At 36.5% G+C, this 27,348-nt stretch overlaps 1 protein-coding gene across 4 annotated transcripts in view; it reads left to right on the plus strand.

The window, feature by feature from the left end:
• The window catches only part of HLTF (helicase like transcription factor), a 74,327-nt gene that overhangs the window by 20,783 nt on the left and 26,196 nt on the right, over positions 1-27,348 (plus strand). For 3 of the 4 annotated variants that reach the window (XM_061193558.1, XM_061193559.1, XM_061193557.1), the window contains exons 8-14: positions 3,222-3,317; positions 6,593-6,668; positions 7,982-8,072; positions 9,655-9,734; positions 9,820-9,864; positions 10,914-11,003; positions 24,556-24,653. In XM_061193558.1, coding sequence (XP_061049541.1) covers positions 3,222-3,317; positions 6,593-6,668; positions 7,982-8,072; positions 9,655-9,734; positions 9,820-9,864; positions 10,914-11,003; positions 24,556-24,653 — 576 coding nt within the window. The remainder of the gene's footprint in view (positions 1-3,221; positions 3,318-6,592; positions 6,669-7,981; positions 8,073-9,654; positions 9,735-9,819; positions 9,865-10,913; positions 11,004-24,555; positions 24,654-27,348) is intronic. The other variant, XM_061193560.1, reaches the window with a different exon arrangement.

Consider the following 27,348-nt stretch of genomic DNA (forward strand, 5'->3'; position numbering starts at 1 on the left):
GCTGAGGTTTTTTTTTCCTTTTCTTTTGGCTTGTTTGCCTAAGGTACAATTAAAATAATTGGCAGTAATGATATAAACTTGTGTTTTTCAATTTTCTTTTGAAATTCAGGGTAGCTTATCTTTCATGGGTTTTCTTAAAGAAAAGATATTATTCCTTACACCAGCAGTTTTTATACTTTTTGGTCTCAGCAACCCTTTATGTTCTTAAAAATTATTGAGCATCCCAAAGAGTGTTTGTCTTTGTGGGTTATCTCTATTACTATATCTATTAATATTTATGGTACTAGATACTAAAATTTTTTATTATTTTTAAAATAACAGTTAAAAAACTCATTATGTGTTAACAGAAATAGTATATTTTTCAATGAAAAGAACTCCAAGACAAAGGCAATTTTGATGAGAAGACTGGCACTGTTTTACATTTTTGCAAGTCTCTTTAATGTCTGGCCTAATAATTGACAGCTGAATTCTCATATCTGTTCTTTCATTCATTCTGTGTGATACGTTGTTTTTGTTGAAGAATACAAAGAAAATTAGTCCTCATGCAGATATGTATTTGAAAGGGAGTATTTTAAAAGCCTTTTTAGATAACTAGATTTTCTTTGCTACAAGAAAATTAAGCAAATATTAGTTTATTAAAGGTTAATAATTATAATGTGGAACTTTTTTTTTTTTGGCTGCACCATGAGGGATCTTAGCTCCCTGACTGGGGATCAAACCAGTGCTCCCTGCATTGGGAACACAGAGTCGTAACCCCTGGACTGCCAGGAAAGTTCCTATAATGTGGAACTTAAAAAATCATATCAATGAACTTTTTATACTTTGTTCCATTAAAATCCATTGGTGTAGCTTGCACGTTGAATGGATATTTTACCCATGCATGATTTTGTAACATTAGGTATTGCTCATTTGGAATATATTGGTTCACTGAGTTACACAGATCTGCCAAATGTTGATGCATTTCATTATACAATGTAAAAAAATTTACATTCATTGATACTACTGCTGATCGTATTAGAAAGGCATTTATATTTGGGAAGCTTTTCTACTCATAGTGTTGGATACAAGTTTTCTAACATAATTTTTTCTTGAAAGCTCAAATTTTATCATTAACAACAAACACTGTCAGTTGTTTCCTTTGGAGTTGATAGGCTTATTTTATTCATTTTTTTCAAGAAAATGTCTGCCACTCAGTCATGAATAACTAGTTATCAGTCATTCTTTCAAGTTAAAATGGTGGTACTTGAAAGTGACGATGCATGGTAGCTAGTTCAGCTTGTAATTCAGTCTCACAAGTGATTTTTCTCTAGATAACCTTCATATTTTGGTATGCAAAAGAAGTATTTTGTGTACTTCCCATCTTGTTACACAGAATATTTAAAACGTGTGTACTTAAGAGGTGAGATTTGGTAAAATGAATGTGTACTGCTTTATCAAGAACATTCTTTTTGCGGGCTTCTTAGTTGCGAAGCGCCGGCTCCTTAGTTGCAGCACGTGGACGCCTTAGTTGTGGCAGGCAGGCTCCTTAGTTGCAGCAGGTGGGCTCCTTAGTTGCAGCAGGTGGGCTCCTTAGTTGCGGCAGGCAGACTCCTTGATTGTGGCATGCGAACTCTTAGTTGCGGCATGCATGTGCGATCTAGTTCCCTGACCAGGAATTGAAGCCAGCCCCTAGCATTGGGAGTGCGGAGTCTTATCCACTGCGCCACCAGGGAAGTCCCTCAAGAACATTCTTAAAGAGCATTCTTAAAGTGAAACTGTTTCTTTGGTTTGTCTTTTTTTTTTTTTTCTTAACCGGATGTGGCGGTTAAAAATACAGTGACCACTAATATAATGTAGTGCCAACTGCTTTGTGTCATGCTAAGGCAGCAGCAGTTTTACCCACCATTGCTTTTTGTGGAATTACTACAGATATCAACACAAGTAAGGTCTTAGTAGAATTATTAAAACAGTTTTGACTGCACATACTCCTGAAAGGGTCCTGGGGAGCTCCTAGGACCTGTGGACCACACTTTGAAAACTGCTGCTTTACAATGCTTTCAACTTGAAAGAGGTTTATTTCTATGTTGGTAATTATAAATTCAGCTATGGAAAATAATGAAAATTTTCATATTTCTGTTTTTAAAAAATGCACAAGAAATATCTTGTCCTGTATGCTTTATTGGTAAGGTATACAGTCTTTAAGTCTTGGAAATATCTTTAAATGAAATTTAATAAAGTAATTATCTTATGTCCATACTGGGATTACTAATCATTTTAAGTTAGCTCTGAATTACATGGCAAGCAAGTAGTTGTAGTTTTGTGATAAAGTTATTAGTTCAGGGTTAAATGTGACATTTAAATGGCAGTCATTCAGTAAAGTGACATTTCCTTAAAAACATACGTTTATGGAAAACTTATACACTTGTACTGCTAGCTGCTCCAGCTTAATTCATAGTAGTCAAAAACTGGAAACAATCTAAATGTCCACCAACAGGTGAGTGCACAAATAAGTGTGCCATGTATGCATATATGATGGAATATTACTCAGCAATAAAAAAACAATGAATTGCTAATAAGCATTTCTTTATATTACTCCATTCTTCTTAAGGAGCAACTTACACCAGCTCAGGTCACCACATGCTCTGAATCAGGACTGGGCCTAAAATTGTATTGAGCAGAAGAAACTAAACAAAGAAGAGTACATTGAGTAATTCCATTTATATCAAGTTCAAAGGCAGGAAAAATTAATATATAGTGATAGAGACAAATCAGCCGTTGTCTGGTACAGAGGTGGGGAGATGGACTGCAGAGGAATACAGGGCAACTTCTTGGTGATAAAATTTTTCTGTATCTTAATTGTGTGGTGGTTACACCAGTGTATACAGTTGTCAAACCTATCAAACCATACACTTTAAGTCTGTGAATTTTGTTGTATGAAAATTATACCTCAATTAAAAAAGGATTAAAAAAATAAAATGACATTTCTCAAAGATGCTTACAGGATTTTACACAGTAAATTATTTAATAACTCCTAATAATACGGCATGGTAAAGCATTTACTAACTTAATGAATGAAATAACTTCATTAATATGTATATTATTTAGTATAATAATTAGCATACTTCTGTGGCCCTGAATGCTGTTTGATATTTTCTTACTTGATTTAAAAATTAGTTTCGGAATGTTGTCTGGTCAACTGGGTTTCAGAATCTGACCATTTTTCTTTGTAAAACATTTTAAAGGGCAAAACTCTGACAGCCATTGCAGTGATTCTTACCAACTTCCATGATGGCAAATCTCTTCCTATTGAAAGAATTAAGAAAAATCAGCTGAAGAAGGTAAAGTATTAGTGTGTTTTTTCTAAAGTCTCTGGTTTATTGTAAAACCTTTTAATTTTGTCATTAAAAAAATTATTGCCAAAAAATTGATAATATCCAGTTTTTAGAGATACGATGAATGGCCTTTCTCGTGTGTTGCTGATAAGAGTGAAAGTTTATGCTACATTCTTGAAGGCAATTTGGTAATGTGTATCAAAAGCCTTAAAAGTGTTTATAATCTTTGATTCAACAATGCCATTTCAAAGAAACTATCTAAAGAAGTTATAAGAAATGCATTTTTTCCAAACAGAAAAATACAAGTTTATTTCCCCAGCATTATTTTAAAGGCAGAAAAGAAATACCTGTCAATAAGTTAACAGTTAAATTATGATACAACCATAAAATTTAATATTATGCAACTACAAAGTCCTATTTTTGAAGAATACTTTCATGATCTTTTTTAGTTAAAAGGCCAGATATGCCTCTGTGTATAGAGTTTGAGTCTTCATTTTGTAAATACATATTTATATACGTCTAAGTGTAGTCACACATACTGTATGTGCCAAAATGTTAATAGTGATAATTATGTCCTAATGATGAGAGAATGGGTGACTATTCTTGATGCTTAATTTGTGTATATTTTTATATATAGCATATATACACATAATACATGTATATTCAGTTTCTAAGAATTAATAATGAATTAGTTTTGTAGGGAAAATAAATGTTATAAGAATGAAACGGTTATTCTTCATTCTCAGCTGAAAATCCAAAGAACTTAAAGTAGGAAATAACTAGGTGCAAGGTGTATGCAAAATATCTATTTTTTGGACTTTACTGTTCTTATTTTTTACTTTTCAAAGATGCTGCATATCACTTTCCTGCAACTGTTTATTATGATTCTATTTTATTAATTTGTGCGCTTAGTTGCATTTCCTTCTTTGTACTTTTAGTGGGAGTTTAACTCTGTTGTTAATGTCTAAGATTCAGTTCCCTACCCTGAATAGTCCAGTGCTTTCCATGTCCGTCCTTTTCTTTCTACATTTAGTTATTAAAACTGAAGAATAGCACCTAAGACTACTTACAGCTTCATTGTCAATTACCAATTAAAAAATTATCTATTATCAATAAGGCTTTCCCTTTTTCTCCAAGATCAGCCATGCATTTAACATGTTATGTAGTAGGAAGGTTTTAGGATATTTAGTTTGCTATATTAGTTGAAATTGAGGCTGAAAATGTGATTTCCAGCTAAACATTTATTGCAACAGAAATTTCATTATTTCAGATAGATTTGGATATTCCAAGCTTACAGAGTGAAATGTTATTAAATTTCATGAGATTGGAGCATAGTATGATTTGATAGGTTGGACTTTATATGTATATCTTTGAACTCTATGAAGAAAAGGCTTACTAAGAGTCATTTAATATGAAATGAATAATGTAAAGGACATCCTTTGTAGATAAACTTTTGAATTATTTTTTGCATACTATTTAATATAATATAAATGATTGTACTGATTATTGAAGACTGGGTAGAATGATGAAAGGCATTTTTTTTTTAAGTGACAGACCTTTTTTTAAAATAAATTTATTTATTTATTTATTTGTTTTTGGCTGCATTGGGTCTTCGTTGCTGCGTGCGGGCTTTCTTTAGTTGCGCCGAGCAGGGGCTTACTCTTCGTTGCAGTGTACGGTCTTCTCATTGCAGTGGCTTCTCTTGTTGCAGAGCACGGGTTCTAGGTGCGCGGGTTTCAGTAGCTGTGGCTCGCGGGCTCTCGAGTGCAGGCTCAGTAGTTGTGGTGCACGGGATTAGTTGCTCCACAGCATGTGGGATCTTCCCGGACCAGGGCTCGAACCCATGTCCCCTGCATTCGCAGGCAGATTCTTAACCACTGAGCCACCAGGGAAGCCATGAAAGGCATTTTTAGCATCAGTTTCTTGAAGCTAATGCTTTAAAAAGTTAATTATCTAAACAACTTCTAGTTACATATCTCTAAAAATGGTACATCTTGGCTTTTTAATTTATTTGGACTCATACCATTGGAAGGGGATGGATTTTCTTTTCAACCACATTTTTAGTAAAACATAAACACTAATGAGATTTTGTAAGATGTTTAAATTTCTATTTTTTTAAAAACTAAAATAAAATATCCTTTATTGGCCCTAATTCTAGGCAAAAATTACATTGTACTCCTGCTAACCAATCCCAAACACCACTCTGAGGTTTTGATTCAAAATATGACCTACCTTTCTTTTTATTTTTTTATTTTATTTTATTATTATTATTTTTTGTAAATTTATTTATTAATTTTTGGCTGCTTTGGGTTTTTGTTGCGCGTGGGCTTTCTCTAGTTGCGGCGGGGCTACTCTTCCTTTTGGCGTGCGGGCTTCTTATCGCGGTGGCTTCTCTTGTTGTGGAGCATGGGCTCTAGGCGCGCAGGCTTCAGTAGCTGTGGCACGTGGGCTTAGTTGCTCCCCGGCATGTAGGATCTTCCTGGACCAGGGCTCGAACCCATGTCCCCTGCATTGGCAGGCAGATTCTTAACCACTGGACCATCAGGGAAGCCCCTACCTTTCTTTTTACACTGGAATAATTAATTTAATTACACCCAATTTTATTTGTCATTCCTACCTACAGAATCAAGTCTAGAATTAAAAGTAAGATTGGAGGAACCCTGCCCTACTAGACTCAGTTGAAAATATTTCACAGAGAAGTATAAAATTTTACTTTTATAGAAGTTCTTGTGCTCATGTACACATAGTTGCACTTTGAAACAAAGGAGAACACATGAAGGGAAAAGGACAAAGTCAGAGTTGGCAGGGAAAATCCCTGATAGAGTAAGGGAGGAGGCATTCTGAAACCTGACTATTTCATCTACCCATTCTGGGAATTCCAGAAAAAAAGGATGTCAGTGGCAGCCTCATTTAAGATCTATTAGGGACTCTTGGTTTGAAAGTTTGTAGTCTTAGAATTCCTTTTAATTCTAAAGTAAATCTCATTTTGTGAATGTTTCTCACAGTAACTAATGTGCCATTTATAATTGAGGTTTGCTTTTTTGTATTCCTTTTGAAAAGGTTAAGACAGACTAGTTTTCTTTTTTGAGATACCTGTGAAAAAATTTTTCATCAATTTGTACATTTTTCCTCTTAATGCACCTCCTTCCATTGCTCCAGAATAGGGTAGCAATTTAAGTAGTCTTTATTATGTAAAGTAAAGCAATGTAAAATAGGATGCATTTTTAAATTTACTTAAAACTGACAGCAGTACTATGTAAGAAATATGCCTTTTCATCCAGGAATGTAATGTTTACGATGAATCTATGAAACTTGGAGGGAACAATACCAGTGAAAAGGCAGATGGACTAATCAAAGGTAAACTTTAATTTTGAACATGACCCCATGTTTGATTTAGATTTTTCCAATTTAATGATGTAATTCCAGCTCTGGCTTAGTACTATACAAAAATTTCAGATCTCTTTTTCTAAAGAATCTCATGAGGACTGGTAGGAAAAATTTCATCAAGGAAGCGATGCGATGATGGAATTGGCTTGGTAGCACATTAGAGGAGGAGAAGCATTTTTGGTTGAGGAAAAAAAACCCATGAAAGGGCGGTTAAAGTCAAGACAAAACACAGAGTATATTGCTCTGGGACCTCAGAGTAGTTTATGGTATTTATAATGTAAATGAATAACAGCAGAATATGCATGAATATGCATGAATAAACAGCAGATAAAAATAGAAAGATAGGTTAGAGCCAAATTAGCAGAGGAGAAATGAAAAGGGATCTATGGATTTAACAGTTATGTGGCTGGATTTAGCAGTCAGTGACTTTCATAAAATTAATTTCTTAAGATTGCTTAGAACAGAGCAAGACTGAAAATATTTTAAAATAAGACTAGTAGATAAAGAATTGTTAATAACAACTATGTGCTGTTATGAATTTTGCTGTGTTTCAGATAGGAGAAAAATAGTTGGAGAGAGAGGCAGAATTGAGGGCTTTTGGGGGGCGTGGTTTAAGAAGGAAATCCATGGATAGGAAAAGATTTTGTATACAATGGAGAGAATAATTTGGTGGCCTGTGGGAGGAAATGAGATCAAGAAAATAGGTACATGAGTTAGCATTAGAAGGAAAGGAAGTAAGGTTGAGGAAAAATATAGATAATTGAGAGAATAAAAAGGTAGGAAAATTGATAATTTATAGAAGATGACATCTGATTTTCTTTGTAAAGTGAAGTAGGTCATCTGGGAGTAAAAGGAGTTTAAAATCTAGCAGAGGATCCAGTGTAGTATAGATCATCCAGGTGAGTGGGTAGGGAGGATGTGTGATAGGTAAAAGAGTTGCTAAGTGATACAAGGTGACCCTAACCCTAATACCACCTGTTTATTGTTCATTTTTTTTTCCAGCAGCTCTTAGCTGCCTTGGTATAGCAGGAAATTCAGCCAGTGTAGGAATTGGCTAGATGACTACAGGGGAAAGACTGGGCACAAAAAAATTGAAGGTACTTTTCAGTGAGAAAATACTAGATTAGGAAATTGTAGAGAGTACAGCTGGCTGATTGAAAGAATAGGAATGAATATATTAAGAGTTGAGCTACTGAGTTGGAAAACCAAGGTTTTAAGGATACTGCTAGTCTAAGACAATTTACTAATACTCTGTATATTTGTCCTTTTTTTTGAAATGGAAGGATCTAGATGTAGTGGAGAACCCAGTATTTCAGATGTCAAGGGAAAGAATAAATATCCCAAGTCAGAATTCTCTAGCTCCCGCCCCAAAAGGTAAACTCTATTATGGTTTAATTTTATGTAATATGTTTAAACTCCTTCTCCGTTTTCTTACATATGGGAGAGAGCTATGACCATTATCTCAGTTGCAGAGTTCTTTCAAATACATTCTTTAATTTGAAACTGCTAAAGTCACTGTGACTTAGGCAGGTAGACCATTCTCATTTTACAGGTGAAAAAAAAAATTAATATATAAAAGAGGTGAATTGGTAATTTTTAATAATCACTTATCTTTCTACTATTTTCCTATTTCACATAGGAACTGAGATCTAGCTCTTGGGTTTTTTGTTTTTGTTAAGACTTTAGAAGAATTTTCTTTATGAATTTGAGGAGTTGAGAACTGATGTATATTTATCGGATGGTTTGACAAAAGCATTCTTTGCTCATCTGAGTTCTTTCTCACTTTCCCTTTAGTGGAAATAAGACATGATAAAGTTATTTATGGAGAGTATTATATTAATGTAGACTGGAGGGAGAATTTGAATAACACATAATGCCCCTCTGCTCTCCATTTGAATCTGTTAACTTTATAAATTTTATTTACTCTCTGAGGTAGATCTAAATACTTGGCTTTTGTGTTTTATTGTCCACCATCAATATCTGCAGGCATGACCTCAAATCTGAGTCCCTCTTAGCTATTCCACCAATAGAGATTTCAAAACTGGGGCTGTGTTAATTGTTCTCTATCTTTAGTACCTGTCTGAACTGAGCACAAAACCAGGACTCATCAGTTTCCCTCTCATCTAGATATCAAATCTTATAACTCTGAACTGACCATGAGTGTTGGTAACAGGGCACTGTTAGGTAGCCCAGATCAGATTAAAGGGTGTGGAAATAATGATGATATGGGAAAAACAACCACCAACACACATACTAAAACTAATACATACATACTTACTGTGCAACAGGCACTATTTTAGAGGCTTTGCATGTGGTAACACATTTTATCCTACAAAGTGGATTGTATCTTTATTCCTGTTTTCCAAGTGAGGAAACTGAAGCTTAGAAGAATATTAGGTGACTTGCCTAAAGTCACATAGCAAATAAATGGTGGAATGGACATTTGAATCTAAGCAGTCTCTCTCCAGAGTCCATTGTTCGTAGGCACTTAACCACCATATTGTACTGTTTCTACACAGAATTTATAAAAATTTTCATTGTGAAAGAATTATATTTTTGCCTCTTAGCTGCCTATTTCATTATATTGGAGGGTTATCTTTGATAATCAGAGTCACTTCTTTTTTGTTCTAGTTTTAATATAAGTGTTTGAATTGAATTACCAAATACTGAACAAAGTGTTGAAGGGATTACTATCTTAGAATGGTTTACTTTCTCAAATTTATTTTAATAATAGTGATACTGCATTTTGTATAGTGAATGCTTCTGGCTACGAAAGCAAAATGCTTTCAGCAAATTTGACTTTCATTTGTCAAATAAAAAATTTTTTCCCCTGATATTTTTTCAAAAAATAAACCAGGGCAAGACAAAAAGCATTTGTATTACATTTATTAAATGTAAGTTTTTATATCCCGTTTTGTTTTGGATTGATAAAAAATTTGTGTATACTTAATTTTAGGAGAAAAACTGCGGTACAGTACACTGAAAGCAGCGATTCAGAGGAAATTGAAACAAATGAATTGCCACAGAAAATGAAAGGTAATAGAAATGAGTTTGATTTGATAATGTGTCCTGTGTTTTAATTTCCTAATGTGACCAACGTTATATTTGGTTTTGCTTTTAGGCAAAGTGAAAAATACACAGTCAGAGACTAAAATCAGAGAAAAAGGTATGTATATCTCAATATCCCCCTTTTTTTTTTTTTAATATGTATGTATTTATTTGGTTGTGCTGGGTCTTAGTTGTGGCGGGAGGGCTCCTTAGTTGAGGCATGCATGTGGGATGTAGTTCCTTAAGCAGGGATGGAACCCGGGCCCCCTGCATTGGGAGCATGGAGTCTTAACCACTGCGCCACCAGGGAAGTCCCTTTCTCAGTATCCCTAATCTACACTTAAAGATTATTAAAGTAAAACCTCACTGATTTGTATCTGTCTGGCTTGGAATTCTTTAATAATAGGTCATAAACTTGACTGCTTTTTCCATTTGAACTATTTATGCTTATCAAGGGTGTTAAATGAATGAAGCAAATTGAAAGAACAGTTTCAAATTAAAATTTAAGAGAATATATTTAAACCAACTTTAGACAAAACAAAGTACTTTCTACTAATAAAATGACTTCAATAAAACCTTTTTTGTATATGTATAAATTGTAGTTACTAAAGTAGGGTGAGACTGCCTTGTCAATATAGTACTACTATTACTGTTACTTAGCATTATACAGATTTACAAATATTCAGTGAGTATCTTTACTTTTTCCTTTATCTTTAAAACATACAGTTTACTTTGTTTTTCTCTTAATCTGATCGTGTTGTATTCCTAATAAGTTAAGAAATTGTATTGCATTTGGAAAATAACTCATCATCATTGACTGATCTGAAAATTTGGCAGCATCTTCATTAAAAGTTAAACACCTGTTTCATTGAAAAGATTCTCCTTCCACCTGGGAGCTGAATCACTTTGCTGCTTCTACTTTCACATCTCTTCCTCAAGAGAAGCAACAATGAATCATGAATGACTACATTTCTTCTTTGAGCTGGAAAGATAGTGTCAAAAGAGGCAATTTTGGTTATTAGAAATTATTTTATTTTTATTTAATAATATGAGCTCTTAAAGTGTGGAAATGGTATTATATTTCCTATCCTTAGAAAGTACCTGTACTTAAGTACAGGAGAGAATTAGTTTTCAAATATCTTAATGATTCTGTGGTTTTCACTTCAGCAGGATCATCTAAGGTTAAAGAAGATGCAGAGTTTGCATGTGCACTTACTTCATCTACCCCTGCAACCAAAAAGAAAATGTTGAAAAAGAGTGAGTAAATCTGCTGGGTTTTTACCTTTTGTTTGGTTTGTTTTTTCTGTTTTTCAAAGAAAAAAATTTTAAATGACAAAAGTTATAAAACCATATTACAAGAAGTTAAGAAAGTAGAGAAAAGAAAAAAGACAATCTCATTTTTAAAAGTGCACTTTGATGTATTTTCCTATTCTGTTTGTTTTAGTTAGGTCAAAAAATATGATGGGAATAGGTCCCTTACTCATCTGAGTAGCATAGATATTTTTTCTAATAAAGGCACAGAGCAATTTATGGCTGCTTTAAAACTTAATTTAATTTGGATTAATTAGAATTATTATAAAGATTTAATTTTTGGTATGAGAAGAATATGCTTTTCAATTAAAAATGTAAGTGATCTTTATTATTACTTCATATTTTGTAATACACAGGGAAATGACACTGCTTAAGAGTCTGAATATTTGAAATGGAAAGAGATTGAACTGTGGTTAAGGTGATCTGGGACAAGTTATTATATTGCTGCACCTTAGTATCCTCTGTTTTACATGTTAGAGATACAGCAGACAAAAGTCTGTTTTCACAGAGCTTATGTCTAATGATGGGGTGGAATATAAAATAAACAAATAAACACATAATTAAAATTAAAAAAATTTTTTTTAATTGAAGTATAGTTGCTGTATAATATTGCCTGTTACAGGTGTACAATATAGTGATTCACAATTTTTAAAGGTAATACTCCACTTACAGTTATTATAAAATATTGGCTGTATTCCTCATGTTGTACAGTATATCCTTGTAGCTTATCTTATACCTAATAGTTTGTACCTCTTACTCCCCTACTCCTACACTGCCCCTTTCCTATTCCTTCTCCCCACTGGTAACCACTAGTTCTCTACATCTGTGAGTTTGCTTCTTTTTTTCTATATTCACTAGTTTGTTGTATTTTTTAGATTCCACATATAAGTGGTATCATATACAGTATTTGTCTTCTCTGTCTGACTTATTTCACTTAGCCTAATGCCTTCCAAGTCCATTCATGATGCTGCAAATGGCAAAATTTTGTTCTTTTTTTTTTTTTTTTGAAAACAGTTGTTTTATTTATTTAAAAAAAATTTTTTTGGCCACACCACGTGGCTTGTGGGATCATAGCTCCCCAATCAGGGATTGAACCTGGGCCACAGCAGTGAAAGCACTAAGTCCTAACCACTGGACCGCCAGGGAATTCCCAAAATTTCATTCTTTTTAACAGATAATATTCCATTGTATGTATATGCTACATCTTCTTTATCCATTTCATCTGCTGATGGACATTTAAGTTGCTTCCATATCTTGGCAATTGTAAATAATGCTGCTGTGAACATTGGGGGTGCATGTATTTCTTAGAATTAGTGTTTTTATCTTTTCTGGATGTATACCCAAGAGTGGAATTATTGGGTCATATGGTAGTTCTATTTTTAGTTTTTTGAGAAACTTCCATACTGTTTTCCACAGTGGCTGCACCAATTTACATTCCCACCAATAGTGTACGAGGGTTCCCTTTTCTCTACATCCTCACCAACATTTGTTATTTGTGTTCTTTTTGATGATAGCCAGGCTGACAAGTGTGAGGTGATATCTCACGGTTTTGATTTGCATTTCCCTGATGATTAGCGATATTGAGCATGTTTTCATGTGCCTGTGGCCATCTACATTTCCTTTTTGGAAAAATGTCTATTCAGGTCTTCTGCCCATTTTTTAATCGAGTTGTTTGTGTTTTTGATATTGAGTTGTATGAGCTGTTTATGTATGTTGGATTTTAGTCCATTATCAGTCATATCATTTGCAAGTATATTCTCCCATTTAGTAGGTTGTTTTTTTGTTTTGTTGATGGTTTTCTTTGCTGTGCAAAAGCTTTTAAGTTTAATTAGGTCCCATTTGTTTATTTTTGCTTTTATTTCCTTTACTTTAGGAGATGGATCCAAAAAACACTGCTGTGATTTATGTCAAAGAGTGTTCTGCCTGTTTTCCTCTAGGAGTTTCATAGTATCTGGTCTTACGTTTAAGTCTTCAGTCTATTTTGAGTTTATTTTTGTATGTGGTCTTAGAGAATGTTTTACTTTTTCATTCTTGAACATGTAGCTGTCCAGTTTTCCCAGCACCACTTATTGAAGAGACTGTCTTTTCTCCATTGTATATTCTTGCCTTTTTTTTATTGTAGATTAATTGATCATAAGTGTGTGGGTTTATTTCTGGGCTTTCTATCCTGTTCCATTGATCTATGTGTATGTTTTTCTGCCAGTACTATACTTTTTGATTACTGTAGCTTTGTGGTATAGTCTGAAGTCAGAGAGCATGATTCCTCCAGCTCTGTGAAAATCACTGCTGCTGAACAGAAAACAAGAAAAAATGAAAAGAAATGAGGACACTTTAAGAGACCTCTGGGAAAACACCAAGCACACTAATATTCGCATTATAGGGGTCCCAGAAGGAGACGAGAGAGAGAAAAAGCCTGGGATGTAATAGCTGAAAACTTCCCCAACCTGGGAAAGGAAACAGTCACCCAAATCGAGGAAGCACAGAGAGTCTCATACAGGATGAATCCGAAGAGGGACATGCCAAGATATTTTGTAATTAAAATGGCAGAAATTAAAGGTAAAGAGAGAATATTAAATGCAGCAAGGGAAAAGCAAAAAATAACATACACGGAGGGACTTGCCTGGTGGCACAGTGGTCAGGACCACCTGCCGATGCAGGAGACATGGGTTCGATCCCTGGTCTGGGAAGATCCCACGTGCTGTGGATCACCTAAGCCCCTGCGCCACAACTACTAAGCCTGCGCTCTAGAGCCCACGCACCATAACTACCAAAGCCAGTGCACTCTAGAGCTCATGCACCACAGCTACTGAGCCCATGCACCGCAACTACTAAAGTCCGCGCGCTATAGGGCCCGAGTGCAGAAACTACTTAAGCCCATGTGCCTAGAGCCCATGCTCTGCAGTAAGAGAAGCCACCACAATGAGAAGCCCACGCACTGCAACGAAGAGTAGCCCCTGCTCGCCGCAACTAGAGAAAGCCTGCGAGCAGCAACAAAGACCCAACACAGCCAATAACAAAACAAAAAAACATACAAGGGAACTCCCTTAAGGCTATCAGCTGATTTTTCTTTTTAATAAATTTATTTATTTATTTATTTATTTTTGGCTATCTTGGGTCTTCATTGCTGTGCACAGGCTTTCTCTAGTTGCGGCGAGCAGGGGCTACTCTTCGTTGTGGTTCACGGGCTTCTCATTGCAGTGGCTTCTCATTGCGGAGCATGGGCTCTAGGTGCGCGTGCTTCAGTAGTTGTGGCACTCGGGCTCAGTAGTTGTGGCTCTTGGGCTCTAGAACGCAGGCTCAGTAGTTGCGGTGCATGGGCTTAGGTGCTCCGCAGCAGGTGGGATCTTCCCAGACCAGGGCTGGAACCCATGTCCCCTGCATTGGCGGGCAGATTCTTAACCACTGTGCCACCAGGGAAGTCCCTATCAGCTTATTTTTCAGCAGAAACTCTGCAGGCCAGAAGGGAATGGCATGATATATTTAAGTGATGAAAGGGAACAGGCTATAACCAAGAATACTCTACCCAGCAAGAGTCTTCTTTAGATTTGATGGGAGAAATCAGAAGCTTTACAGACAAAGAAAAGTTAAAAGAGTTCAGCACCACCAAATCAGCTTTACAACAATTGTTATAGGAACTTTTCTAGGCCAAAAAGGAAATGCCACAACTAGAAACAAGAAAATTACGAAATGAAAAAGCTCACCAGTAAAGGCAAACATACAGTAAAGGCAGGAATCATCCTCATACAAAGCTAGTAGAGAGGTTAAAAGACAAAAGTAGTAAAATCCTCTATCTCCACGATAAGCTGTTAAGGGATACACAAAACAGATGTAAAATACGATCTCAAAAACAGTCATCATGAGGGGATTTTTAAAATGCATTTGAAATTAAGAGGTTAGCAGCTTAAAACAATCACGTATATATATAGACTGCTATACAAAACCTCATGGTAACCGCAAACCAAAAATCTGTAAAAGATACACAAAAAAGAAAAAGGAGTGCAAACATAACACTAAAGATAGTCATCACATAACAAGAAAACAAAAGGAGAAAGGGGAAAAAAGACCTACAAAAAGAAATCCAAAACAATTAACAAAACGGCAATAAGAAGATATATATCAATAATTACCTTAAATGTAAATGGACTAAATGTTCCAATCAAAACTCATAGAGTGGCTGAATGAGTACAAAAACAAGACCCATGTATATGCTGTCTACAGGAGACTCACTTCAGATATAGGGACACATACTGAAAATTAGGGGATGGGAAAAGGTATTCCATGCTAGTAGAAATCAAAAGCTCAAGTAGCAATATTTATATCGGACAAAATAGACTTTAAAATAAAGATTGTTACAAGAGACAAAGAAGAACACTACATAGTGATTAAGGAATCAATCCAAGAAGAAGGTAAAATAACTGTAAATGTATATGCACCCAACATAGGAGCACCTAAATATTTAAGGTATAATTTTAATTAGGAAGTGCTTTGAAGAAAATAAAGGAGGATAGTGAAATAAAGATTGACTGAAGGTGCCTGTTTAAGAAGGTGATATTTGAGCTAACAAAGAATGATGAGAAAGAGTTAACTTTGGTATAAAAATCAGACAATTAGGAATAGAAAAAATAGGTTTTAGATTACTATTGACCCTAACTTTAGAAATTTTAAGAAATGTGGGACTTCTCTGGTGGTCCAGTGGTTAAGACTCTGCACTTCCAATGTAGGGGGCATGGGTTCGATCCCAGGTCAGGGAAGTTCTGCATGCTGTGTGGTGTGGCCAAAAAAAAGAAAAAACTTATATATATATATACACACACACACATGTATATACATGTAAAAGAAAAAGGAAATGTGGAATTTTCAACTGAGATAGAATGAAGTCACAGAAAAAAGTCCCCTTCTGTTGCAGACCCATAGCTGTAATACAAGAGAGTAACTTGAAAAATCATAGCTGTGATAGAACCAAAAAACCATATTTCTGGAAGAGAAGCAGAATAGAAACAAAAATCAGTGAGTGGGGATGGAAGCCATATCTTGTGGTAGATAGTAATTTCTTAAACTTAAGACATAAAAAGTCATAAGGAAAAGATTGATTAAATTATGCTGCATTTTAAATTTCTGTGCATCAAAAGGCACCATAAACAAAGTGAAGAATGATAAGGCTTAAGAAAAATTTATGATAAGTGTAACTTAAAAAGGATTAGTATCTAGAATATGTAAAGAACCCTTTACAAATCAATTAGAAAAAGACAGCCCAGGAGACCTTCAAGATGGCGGAGGAGTGAGACGTGGAGATCGCCTTCCTCCCCACAAATACATCAGAAATATATCTACATGTGGAACAACTCCTACAGAACACCTACTGAATGCTGGCAGAAGACCTCAGACTTCCCAAAAGTCAAGAGACTCCCCAGGTACCTGGGTACGGCAAAAGAAAAAAGAAAAAACAGAGACAAAAGAATAGGGATGGGACCTGCACCTCGGGGAAGGAGCTGTGAAGGAGGGAAAGTTTCCACACACTAGGAAGCCCCTTCGCGGGCGGAGACGGGGTGGGCAGAGGGGACGCTTCGGAGCCATGGAGGAGAGCGCAGCAACAGGGGGACGGAGGGCAAAGCGGAGAGATTCCTGCACAGAGGATCGGTGCCGACCAGCACTCACCAGCCCGAGAGGCTTGTCTGCTCACCTGCCAGGGAAGGTGGGGGCTGGGAGCTGAGGCTCAAGCTTCGGAGATCAGATCCCAGGGAGAGGAGAGGGGTTGGCTGCGTGAACACAGCCTGAAGGGGGCTAGTGCGCCACAGCTAGCTGGGAGGGAGTCCGGGAAAAAGTCTGGACCTGTCTAAGAGGCAAGAGACCATTGTTTCGGGGTGCGCGAGGAGAGGAGATTCAGAGCACCACGTAAACAAGCTCCAGAGACGGTCGCTAGCCGCGGCTATCAGCCTGGACACCAGAGACGGGCATGAAACGCTAAGGCTGCTGCTGCCTCCACCAAGAAGCCTGTGTGCAAGCACAGGTCACTATCCACACCTCCCCTCCCGGGAGCCTGTGCAGCCCGCCAGTGCCAGGGTCCCGTGATCCAGGGACAACTTCCCTGGGAGAACACACGGCATGCCTCAGGCTGTTGCAATGTCACGCTGGTCTCTGCCGCCGCAGGCTCGCCCCGCATTCCGTACCCCTCCCTCCCCCCGGCCTGAGTGAGCCAGAGCCCCCTAATCAGCTGCTCCTTTAACCCCGTCCTGTCTGAGTGAAGAACAGACGCCCTCAGGAGACCTACACGCAGAGGCGGGGCCAAATCCAAAGCTGAACCCCGGGAGCTGTGCAAAAAAAGAAGAGAAAGGGAAATCTCTCCCAGCAGCCTCAGGAGCAGCGGATTAAATCTCCACAGTCAACTTGATGTACCCTGCGTCTGTGGAATACCTGAATAGACAATGAGTCATCCCAAAATTGAGGCAGTGGACTTTGGGAGCAACGATAATATATGTTTTTCCTTTTTCTCTTTTTGTGAGTGTGTATGTGTATGCCTCTTTCTGTGATTTTGTCTGTATGGCTTTGCTTTTACCATTTGTCCTAGGGTTCTGTCTGTCTGTTTTTTGTTTGTTTCTTTTGTTTTTATTTATTTATATTTTTAATAATTATTTTTTATTTTAATAACTTTTATTTTATATTATTTTTTTCTTTCTTTCTTTTTTTCCCCCTTTGCTTCTGAGCCGTGTGGCTGACAGGGTCTTGGTGCTCTGGCCAGGTGTCAGGCCTGTGCCTCTGAGGAGAGAGAGCCGAGTTCAGGACATTGGTCCACCAGAGACCTCCCGGCTGCACGTAATATCAAATGGTGAAAGCTCTCCCAGAGATCTCCATCTAAAAGCTAAGACCTAGCTCCACTCAACAACCAGCAAGCTACAGTGCTGGACACCCCATGCCAAACAACTAGCAAGACAGGAACACAACCCCACCCATTAGCAGAGAGGCTGCCTAAAATCATAAGGTCACAGACACCCCAAAACACACCACCAGATGCGGTCCTGCCCACCAGAAAGACAAGATCCAGCCTCATCCACCAGAACACAGGCACCAGTCCCCTCCACCAGCAAGTCTACACAACCCAGTGAACCAACCTTAGCCACTGGGGGCAGACACCAAAAACAACGGGAACTACGAACCTGCAGCCTGCGAAAAGCAGACTCCAAACACAGTAAGTTAAGGAAAATGAGAAGACAGAGAACACACAGCAGATGAAGAAGCAAGGTAAAAACCCACCAGACCAAACAAATGAAGAGGAAATAGGCAGTCTACCTGAAAAAGAATTCAGAGTAATGATAGTAAAGATGATCCAAAATCTTGGAACTAGAATGGAGACAATACAAGAAACGTTTAACAAGGACCTAGGAGAACTAAAGAGCAAACAAACAATGATGAACAACACAATAAATGAAATTAAAAATTCTCTAGACGGGATCAATAGCAGAATGACTGAGGCAGAAGAATGGATAAGTGACCTGGAAGATAAAATAGTGGAAATAACTACTGCAGAGAAGAATAAAGAAAAAAGAACTGAGGACAGTCTCAGTGACCTCTGGGACAATATTAAATGCACCAACATTCGAATTATAGGGGTCCAGAAAAAGAAGAGAAAAAGAAAGGAACTGAGAAAATATTTGAAAAGATTATAGTTGAAAACTTCCCTAATATGGGAGAGGAAATAGTTAATCAAGTCCAGGAAGCACAGAGGGTCCCATACAGGATAAATTCAAGTAGAAACATGCCTTAAGACACACATTAATCACATATATTAAGACACATATATTAAGACACATATTAATCAAACTAGCAAAAATTAAATACAAAGAAAAAATATTAAAAGCAGCAAGGGAAAAACAACAAATGACATACAAGGGAATCCCCATAAGATTAACAGCTGATCTTTCAGCAGAAACGCTGCAAGCCAGAAGGGAGTGGCAGGACATATTTAAAGTGATGAAAGGGAATAATCTACAACCAAAATTACTCTACCCAGCAAGGATCTCATTCAGATTCAATGGAGAAATTAAAACTTTTACAGACAAGCAAAAGCTAAGAGAATTCAGCACCAGCAAACCAGCTTTACAACAAATGCTAAAGGAATTTCTCTAGGCAGGGAACATAAGAGAAGGAAAAGACCTATGATAACAAACCCAAAACAATTAAGAAAATGGTAATAGGAACATACATATCAATAATTACCTTAAATATAAATGGATTAATGCTCCAACCAAAAGACATAGACTGGCTGAATGGTTACAAAAACAAGACCCGTATATATGCTGTCTACAAGAGACCCACTTCAGACCTAGGGAAACATACAGACTGAAAGTGAGGGAATGGAAAAAGATATTCCACGCAAATGGAAATCAAAAGAAAGCTGGAGTAGCAATTCTCATATCAGGCAAAATAGACTTTAAACTAAAGACTATTACAAGAGACAAAGAAGGACACTACATAATGATCAAGGGATCAATCCAAGAAGAAGACATAACAATTGTAAATATTTATGCACCCAGCATAGGAGCACCTCAATACATAAGGCAAATGCTAACAGCCATAAAAGGGGAAATCGACAGTAACACAATCATAGTAGGGAACTTTAACACCCCACTTTCACCAATGGACAGATCATCCAAAATGAAAATAAATAAGGAAACACAAGCATTAAAGGACACATTAAAGAAGATGGACTTAATTGATATTTATAGGACATACCATCCAAAAACAACAGAATACACTTTCTTCTCAAGTGCTCATGGAACATTCTCCAGGATAGATCATATCTTGGGTCACAAATCAAGCCTTGGTAAATTTAAGAAAATTGAAATCGTATCAAGTATCTTTTCCGACCACAATGCTATGAGACTAGATATCAATTACAGGAAAGAATCTGTAAAAAATACAAACACATGGAGGCTAAACAGTACACTACTTAATAACCAAGAGATCACTGAAGAAATCAAAAAATACCTAGAGACAAATGACAATGAAAACATGATGACCCAAAACATATGGGTTACAGCAAAAGCAGTTCTAAGAGGGAAGTTTATAGTAATACAATCCTACCTCAAGAAACAAGAAACATCTCAAATAAACAACCTAACCTTACACCTAAAGCAATTAGAGAAAGAAGAACAAAAACCCCCAAAGTTAGCAGAAGGAAAGAAATCATAAAGATCAGGTCAGAAATAAATGAAAAACAAAGAAAACAATAGCAAAGATCAATAAAACTAAAAACTGGTTCTTTGAGAAGATAAACAAAATTGATAAACCATTAGCCAGATTCATCAAGACAAAAAGGGAGAAGACTCAAATCAATAGAATTAGAAATGAAAAAGGAGAAGTAACAACTGACACTGCAGAAATACAAAGGATCATGAGAGATTACTACAAGCAACTACATGTGAATAAAATGGACAACCTGGAAGAAATGGACACATTCTTAGAAAAGCACAACCTTCCGAGACTGAAGAAATAGAAAATATAAACAGACCAATCACAAGCACTGAAATTAAGACTGTGATTAAAAATCTTCCAGCAAACAAAAGACCAGGACAGGATGGCTTCACAGCCAAATTCTATCAGACATTTAGAGAAAAGCTAACATCTGTCCTTCTCAAACTCTTCCAAAATATAGCAGAGGGAGGAACACTCCCTAAGTCATTCTCCGAGACCACCATCACCCTGATACCAAAACCAGACAAAGTTGTCACAAGGAAAGAAAACTACAGGCCAATATCACTGATGAACATACATGCGAAATCCTCAACAAAATACTAGCAAACAGAATCCAACAGCATATTAAAAGGATCATACACCATGATCAAGTGGGGTTTATTCCAGGAATGCAAGGATTCTTCAATATATGCAAATCAATCAATGTGATACCTATATTAACAAAGTGAAGGAGAAGAACCTTATGATCATCTTAATAGATGCAGAAAAAGCTTTTGACAAAATTCAACACCCATTTATGATAAAAGCCCTCCAGAAAGTAGGCATAGAGGGGACTTATCTCAACATAATAAAGCCCATGTATGACACACTGACAGTCAACATCGTTCTCAATGGTGAATAACTGAAACCATTTCCACTAAGATCAGGAAGAAGACAAGGTTGCCCACTCTCACCACTATTATTCAACATAGTTTTGGAAGTTTTAGCCACAGCAATCAGAGAAGAAAAAGAATAAAAGGAATGCAAATCAGAAAAGAAGTAAAGCTGTCAGTGTTTGCAGATGACATGATACTATACATAGAGGATCCTAAAGATGCTACCAGAAAACTACTAGAGCTAATCAATGAATTTGGTAAATAGGAGGATACAAAATTAATGCACAGAAATCTCTTGCATTCCTATATACCAATGATGAAAAATCTGAAAGAGAAATTAAGGAAACACTCCCGTTTACCATTGCAACAAAAAGAATAAAATACCTAGGAATAAACCTACCTAGGGAGACAAAACACCTATATGGAGAAAACTATAAGACACTGATGAAGGAAATAAAAGGTGATACAAACAGATGGAGAGATATACCATGTTCTTGGATTGGAAGAATCAACATTGTGAAAATGACTATACTACCCAAAGCAATCTACAGATTCAATGCAATCCCTATCACACTACCAATGGAACTTTTCACAGAACTAGAGCAAAAACTTTCACAATTTGTATGGAAACACAAAAGACCCCGAATAGGCAAAGCAATCTTGAGAAAGAAAAATGGAGCTGGAGGAATCAGGCTGTCTGACTTCAGAGTATACTACAAAGCTACAGTAATCAAGACAGTATGGTGCTGGCACAAAAACAGAAATATAGATCAGTGGAACAGGATAGAAAGCCTAGAGTTAAACCCACACATACATGGTCACCTTATTTTTGATGAAGGAGGCAAGAATATACAATGGAAAAAAGACAGCCTCTTCAATAAGTGGTGCTGGGAAAACTGGACAGCTACATGGAAAACAATGAAATCAGAACACTCCCTAACACCATACACAGAATAAACTCAAAATGGATTAAAGACCTAAACGTAAAGCCAGACACTATAAAACTCTTAGAGGAAAACATAGGCAGAACACTCTATGACATACATCACAGCAAGATTCTTTTTGACCCACCACCTAGAGAAATGGAAATAAAAACAAAAACAAATGGGACCTAATGAAACTTAAAATCTTTTGCACAGCAAAGGAAACCATAAACAAGATGAAAAGACAATCCTCAGAATGGGAGAAAATAATTAGTCCTTTGTCAGTTGCAAATGAAGCAACTGACAAAGGACTAATCTCCAAAATTTACAAGCAGCTCATGCAGCTCAATATCAAAAAGCAAACAACCCAATCCAAAAATGGGCAGAAGACCTAAACAGACATTTCTCCAAAGAAGATATACAGACAGCCTACAAACACATGAAAGAATGCTCAACATCACTAATCATTAGAGAAATGCAAATCAAAACTACAGTGAGGTATCACCTCACACCAGTCAGAATGGCCATCATCAAAAAATCTATAAACAAAAAATGCTGGAGAGGGTGTGGAGAAAAGGGAACCCTCTTGCACTGTTGCTGGGAATGTAAATTGATACAGCCATTATGGAGAACAGTATGGAGGTTCCTTAAAAAACTAAAAATAGAACTACCATACGACCCAGCATTCCCAGTACTGGGCATATACTCTGAGAAAACTATAATTCAAAAAGAGTCATGTACCACAATGTTCATTGCAGCTCTGTTTACAATAACCAGGACATGGAAGCAAGCTAAGTGTCCATCGACAGATGAATGGGTAACGAAGATGTGGCACATATATACAATGGAATATTACTCAGCCAGAGAAAGAAACGAAATTGAGTTATTTGTAGTGAGGTGGATGGACCTAGAGTCTGTCATACACAGTGAAGTAAGTCAGAAAGAGAAAAACAAATACCGTATGCTAACACATATATATGGAATATAAAAAAAAATGGTTATGAAGAACCTAGGGGCAGGAGAGGAATAATGACACAGATGTAGAAAATGGACTTGAGGACACGGGGAGGGGGAAGGGTAAGCTGGGACGAAGTGAGAGAGTGGCGTGGACTAATATATACTACCGAATGTAAAATAGATAGCTAGTGGGAAGCAGCCACATGGCACAGGGAGATCAGCTCTGTGCTTTGTGACCACCTAGAGGGGTGGGATAGGGAGGATGGGAGGGAGACACAAGAGCGAGGAAATATGGGGATATATGTATATGTATAGCTGATTCACTTTGTTATAAAGCAGAAACTAACACACCATTGTAAAGCAATTATGCTCCAATAAAGATTTTTAAAAAAAAATAAATAAAAATTTAAAAAAAGAAAAAAGACAGCCCAATAGGGGAATAGACACTAAGAATATAAAATGTACAGTCCATGGAAAGAAAAGCTAAATAACCAATAAACATAGGAAAAGATAGGCAGACTGAATCATAGGGTAAATGCACATTAAAGGATCAGTGAGATTGTGTCTCATCCATCATATTTAGAAATATTTAAAAATCTCAGGGAATCCCTTGGTGGTCCAGTGGTTAGGACTTTGTGCTCTCACTGCCAAGGGCCCAGGTTCAATCCCTGGTCTGGGAACTAAGATACCACAAGCTGTGTGGTGCAGCCAAAAAAAAATATCTCACAGTGTCAAGTATAGGCAAGTTGTGTAGCAACAAGAATGCACGGTGGATGGAAGTGTAAATTACCATGGAGAGCAAGTAGGCCAAATATAATGAAGCCCAAAGATACATGAGCTAGAACTGTCTTGATATCTGCTAGGAGATATGAAAAAATAGTTTTCATTACCACATTATTTTAGTGAAATATTGGAAATAATGTAAGTACTGCCCAATAGAGGAATGGAAAATAAAATTGTAGTGTGTCCTTCCATAGAGTGAGTGTCCTCACAACATGGCAGGTGGCCTTCCCCCAGAGGGGGTGATCAGAGAGGGAAGCCAACTAGAGAGAGGTAGAGAGCAGCTGAGACAGAAGCTGTATCTTTTATAACTTTTATAATCTCGGAAGTGATAACTATCATTTCTATTGAGTGTGGGAGGGACTACACAAGGTTGTGGCTGTCAGGAAGTAGATATCATTGGGGCCCATCTTGGAGTCTGGCTACCATATTAACTGTAATACAAATTCAGAAAACTGCATAAAACAAATGTTAACTTTAATAACTATGAATAACCTAACGAGTATTAGGAGATATTCCAAACTTCCTCTGTATGCCCCTTCCCAGTCACAGTCCTCTGCCTTCCCCCATAAATAATCACTCTCTGGATTTTCAGTTGTATGAAGTGGCAGGGTAATATCTAGTTCCTGTTACTTCATTATGACTAGAAACAGAAGTCGTTCATTTTAATTCTTCCTAATTTCTCTTCATAGAGGCACATTTTTGTCATATCTGTATTGACTTTGTATATGTTTGAGGAAAAAAAAAACAGCTGAAGTATGTATCTTCTTTCAGGAGCATCTGCAGTGGAGAGTTCAAAGAAAACTGATATTGAAGAGAGACCAAGAACAACACTGATCATCTGTCCACTTTCTGTGTTAAGCAACTGGATTGTAAGTCTTCACAGCCCTTTAAAAACATGTAATTTATATTTGTCTGACACTATTAAAAAGAGTCTTTCATTGCAAGAAATATGCTTGGTCAGCACTTTATATTTAAATTGAAGTAATTGTTAAGTGAATTGGGATTGTATTTGCTGAATTGAAGTAATTTTTCTTTGAAAATTTATAGTAGAGAAAGAAACATTGTCAGTTGCTGTCATAAGATTTGGCTTGTATTTCTGCCTCTTCCATTTCTGTCCCCCAAAGTGTACAATTGAAGAACACACCTTATTTATGAACTGTTGGAACCTCTTTTTTAAGAACACCACTAATGGTAACTTTTGTTTTTATAACAGCTTATAACATTTAGTGAGCTCCTATGTGCTCAGTTTTTCCCTAAGCTCTTTTCGTAGATTTTCTCATTTAATCTTCACAACTATTATTCTCATTTTCCAGGTGACCAAATTGAAACACAGAGAAATTAAGTAACTTGCCTAAGGTCATCCAGCCAATAATTGATGGAGCTGAGATATAGTCTCCAACATTTTGACTCTAGAGCCTATGCTTTTAAGGCTACCACCAGAAGATATTGTCTTTTTTTTTTTCTTCTTCTTCCAGATTGCTTTTCTGTTCTAAAACATTGCATTGGAATGGAACCTCTTTATGTGTTATGTGTAGGAGCAGCTTGGTTCTATTTCCTTTCCAGTTTGAGCTTCAAGCTGCATGTTATAATGAAATAATGACTCTATTGGAAGCATTGTGAACATAAAGACCACTGGATGTGAACTTCCATTCTAGCCATCTCCAAGGTTATCTGCATCTCTCCTGGCCTTTCCTCCTCTAATCTCAGAGGTGGAAGAGGTCCTACTCTTTGTAAGAGCAATACCTTATCTATACATTAGATTCCATCTCTTTCTGCCTTTTCATTTTGTATGTTATTTTTCCCCTTGCCTGGTTATTCAGTCTCTCTCCACTGGCTCTTTCATGAAACATACTCAGATCTTTTACATTTTTAAATACTTTCTCTTGATTATGTCTCACCTTTAAGTTGCTCCTCTTCTTGCATTCACTGTCATAACTCTTGGGGTTCAATTTCCACTTTATGCTTTTTTTTCTAACTCCTTAGCTCATTGTAACTTGGCTTCTGCCACCAGTTCTCTAAATTTCCTTGGAAAAAATTAGTAGTTACTGTCTAATTGTCAAATTCTGTGACCTCTTTCATATCTTCTTGACTTTTATGTAGCTTTGCCTTCTTTGGCTCTTCTTATTATAAGTTTTTGGTGTATTTATTATTTTTTTTAATTACACTGTCTTCTCTTTAGTGTCATTTTTCCTCTTAGGACCAGGATGAGTTTTAGTTCTCTTTTGTTCTTTTTTTTTTTTTTATTCCAACAAAGCTATGCTATTTCTTTTGATGTGTGGTCCATTGCTGGAAAGACAGTACATGGGTACTTGAATAGCAGTTTCAGGGTGAGGTTTACAAGTATTAATGGAGGTATAAACAAAAGAACAGTGATTTTTTAACTGCTTGGGGCCATGGATATGTATTTTTAAGATCGGTAATTAGTATTTCATTATAATTTTATATTTGGAAAAAACCCAAAAGTTTAGTATATAAACTTAAGAAAGGAAACCTTGGCAAAATCATGCCTACTGAGGTTATGGAAAAACTGACTTTTAAAGGAATGAGTGATGGTTGAGCATATAGGGATAAGAATTAGAATTTTGCAATCTCTTGACAAGCTGCTCTCTTCCAAGCCCCCTGGTAACATAACCTAGCACCGTAATAAACAAGCTAGAAGTACCTTATCTTCCCTTCTTTGTCTTCAAACATGGGAAAGAATCCAGTTAAAGGAGGAAGATACCAATCCCACTTACACCACATAATTTTTCTGGATATTTAGACAGATTATTCATCCTCCCAATGGAAAATTAAATAATAACACCTATTTCATTCTCACAGACACACACACACGCAACCCAGCACAGTGACTAGAAACTCAACACTATAGTTCTCTTTCTCCAAAAGAGTTAATTTTCTTTTATGTCAAGTCTGTCCTTTCCATAAATATTCTGTTTCATTTCAAGGTAACCCGTTGATTCAGTTTTCTCATACTGTTCTCTTTCTCCTTTCATTTTCCACCAGATTTCTTAATAAAATTCTCTGCATTTTCACCTTTACTCTTTCATGTTTTATCCTCTTTTCTGTATTTTTGCCTTTACTGTTTCAGATTTCATTCTCTCTTTAGCCCACAGTAAGTCTGGTTTTTGCTCCCACCCTCCATAGAAACTCTTTTTGAAGGCCTTCAAAGACTTCATTGTCGCCATGTCCAGTGAGTTCCCTTTTTCTTTTCCTCTGCCCTGACTTTGTTTCCCTTTTATTACTTTTTGTTATGTGTTACTTTGTAAATCTTTAATCCTTTTGGTAAAGAGAGGGAATGAACATAAATTACAAATTAAGAAATTGATCTTGTATTCATTCTTGAAACTTTGATATTCTTTGGTCCCCTGCCCAAGATTTTGTTTGCTATCCCAATTTTCTGACCACTGTTTTTCTCTGCCTCTTCCTTCCATGCTTCCTATGTAGTCTGCCTTTTTTTCACTTAAAGCTTTTTTTTTTTTTGTATTATGAAAATTTGTAATGAGATCTCCACTAGTCATCTAGATTGAAGAATCAAAAGTTTACCACATTTGCTTTATTTTTTTC

This window comes from Eubalaena glacialis, chromosome 6 (genome assembly GCF_028564815.1).
Source record: "Eubalaena glacialis isolate mEubGla1 chromosome 6, mEubGla1.1.hap2.+ XY, whole genome shotgun sequence".
Lineage (NCBI taxonomy): Eukaryota > Metazoa > Chordata > Mammalia > Artiodactyla > Balaenidae > Eubalaena > Eubalaena glacialis.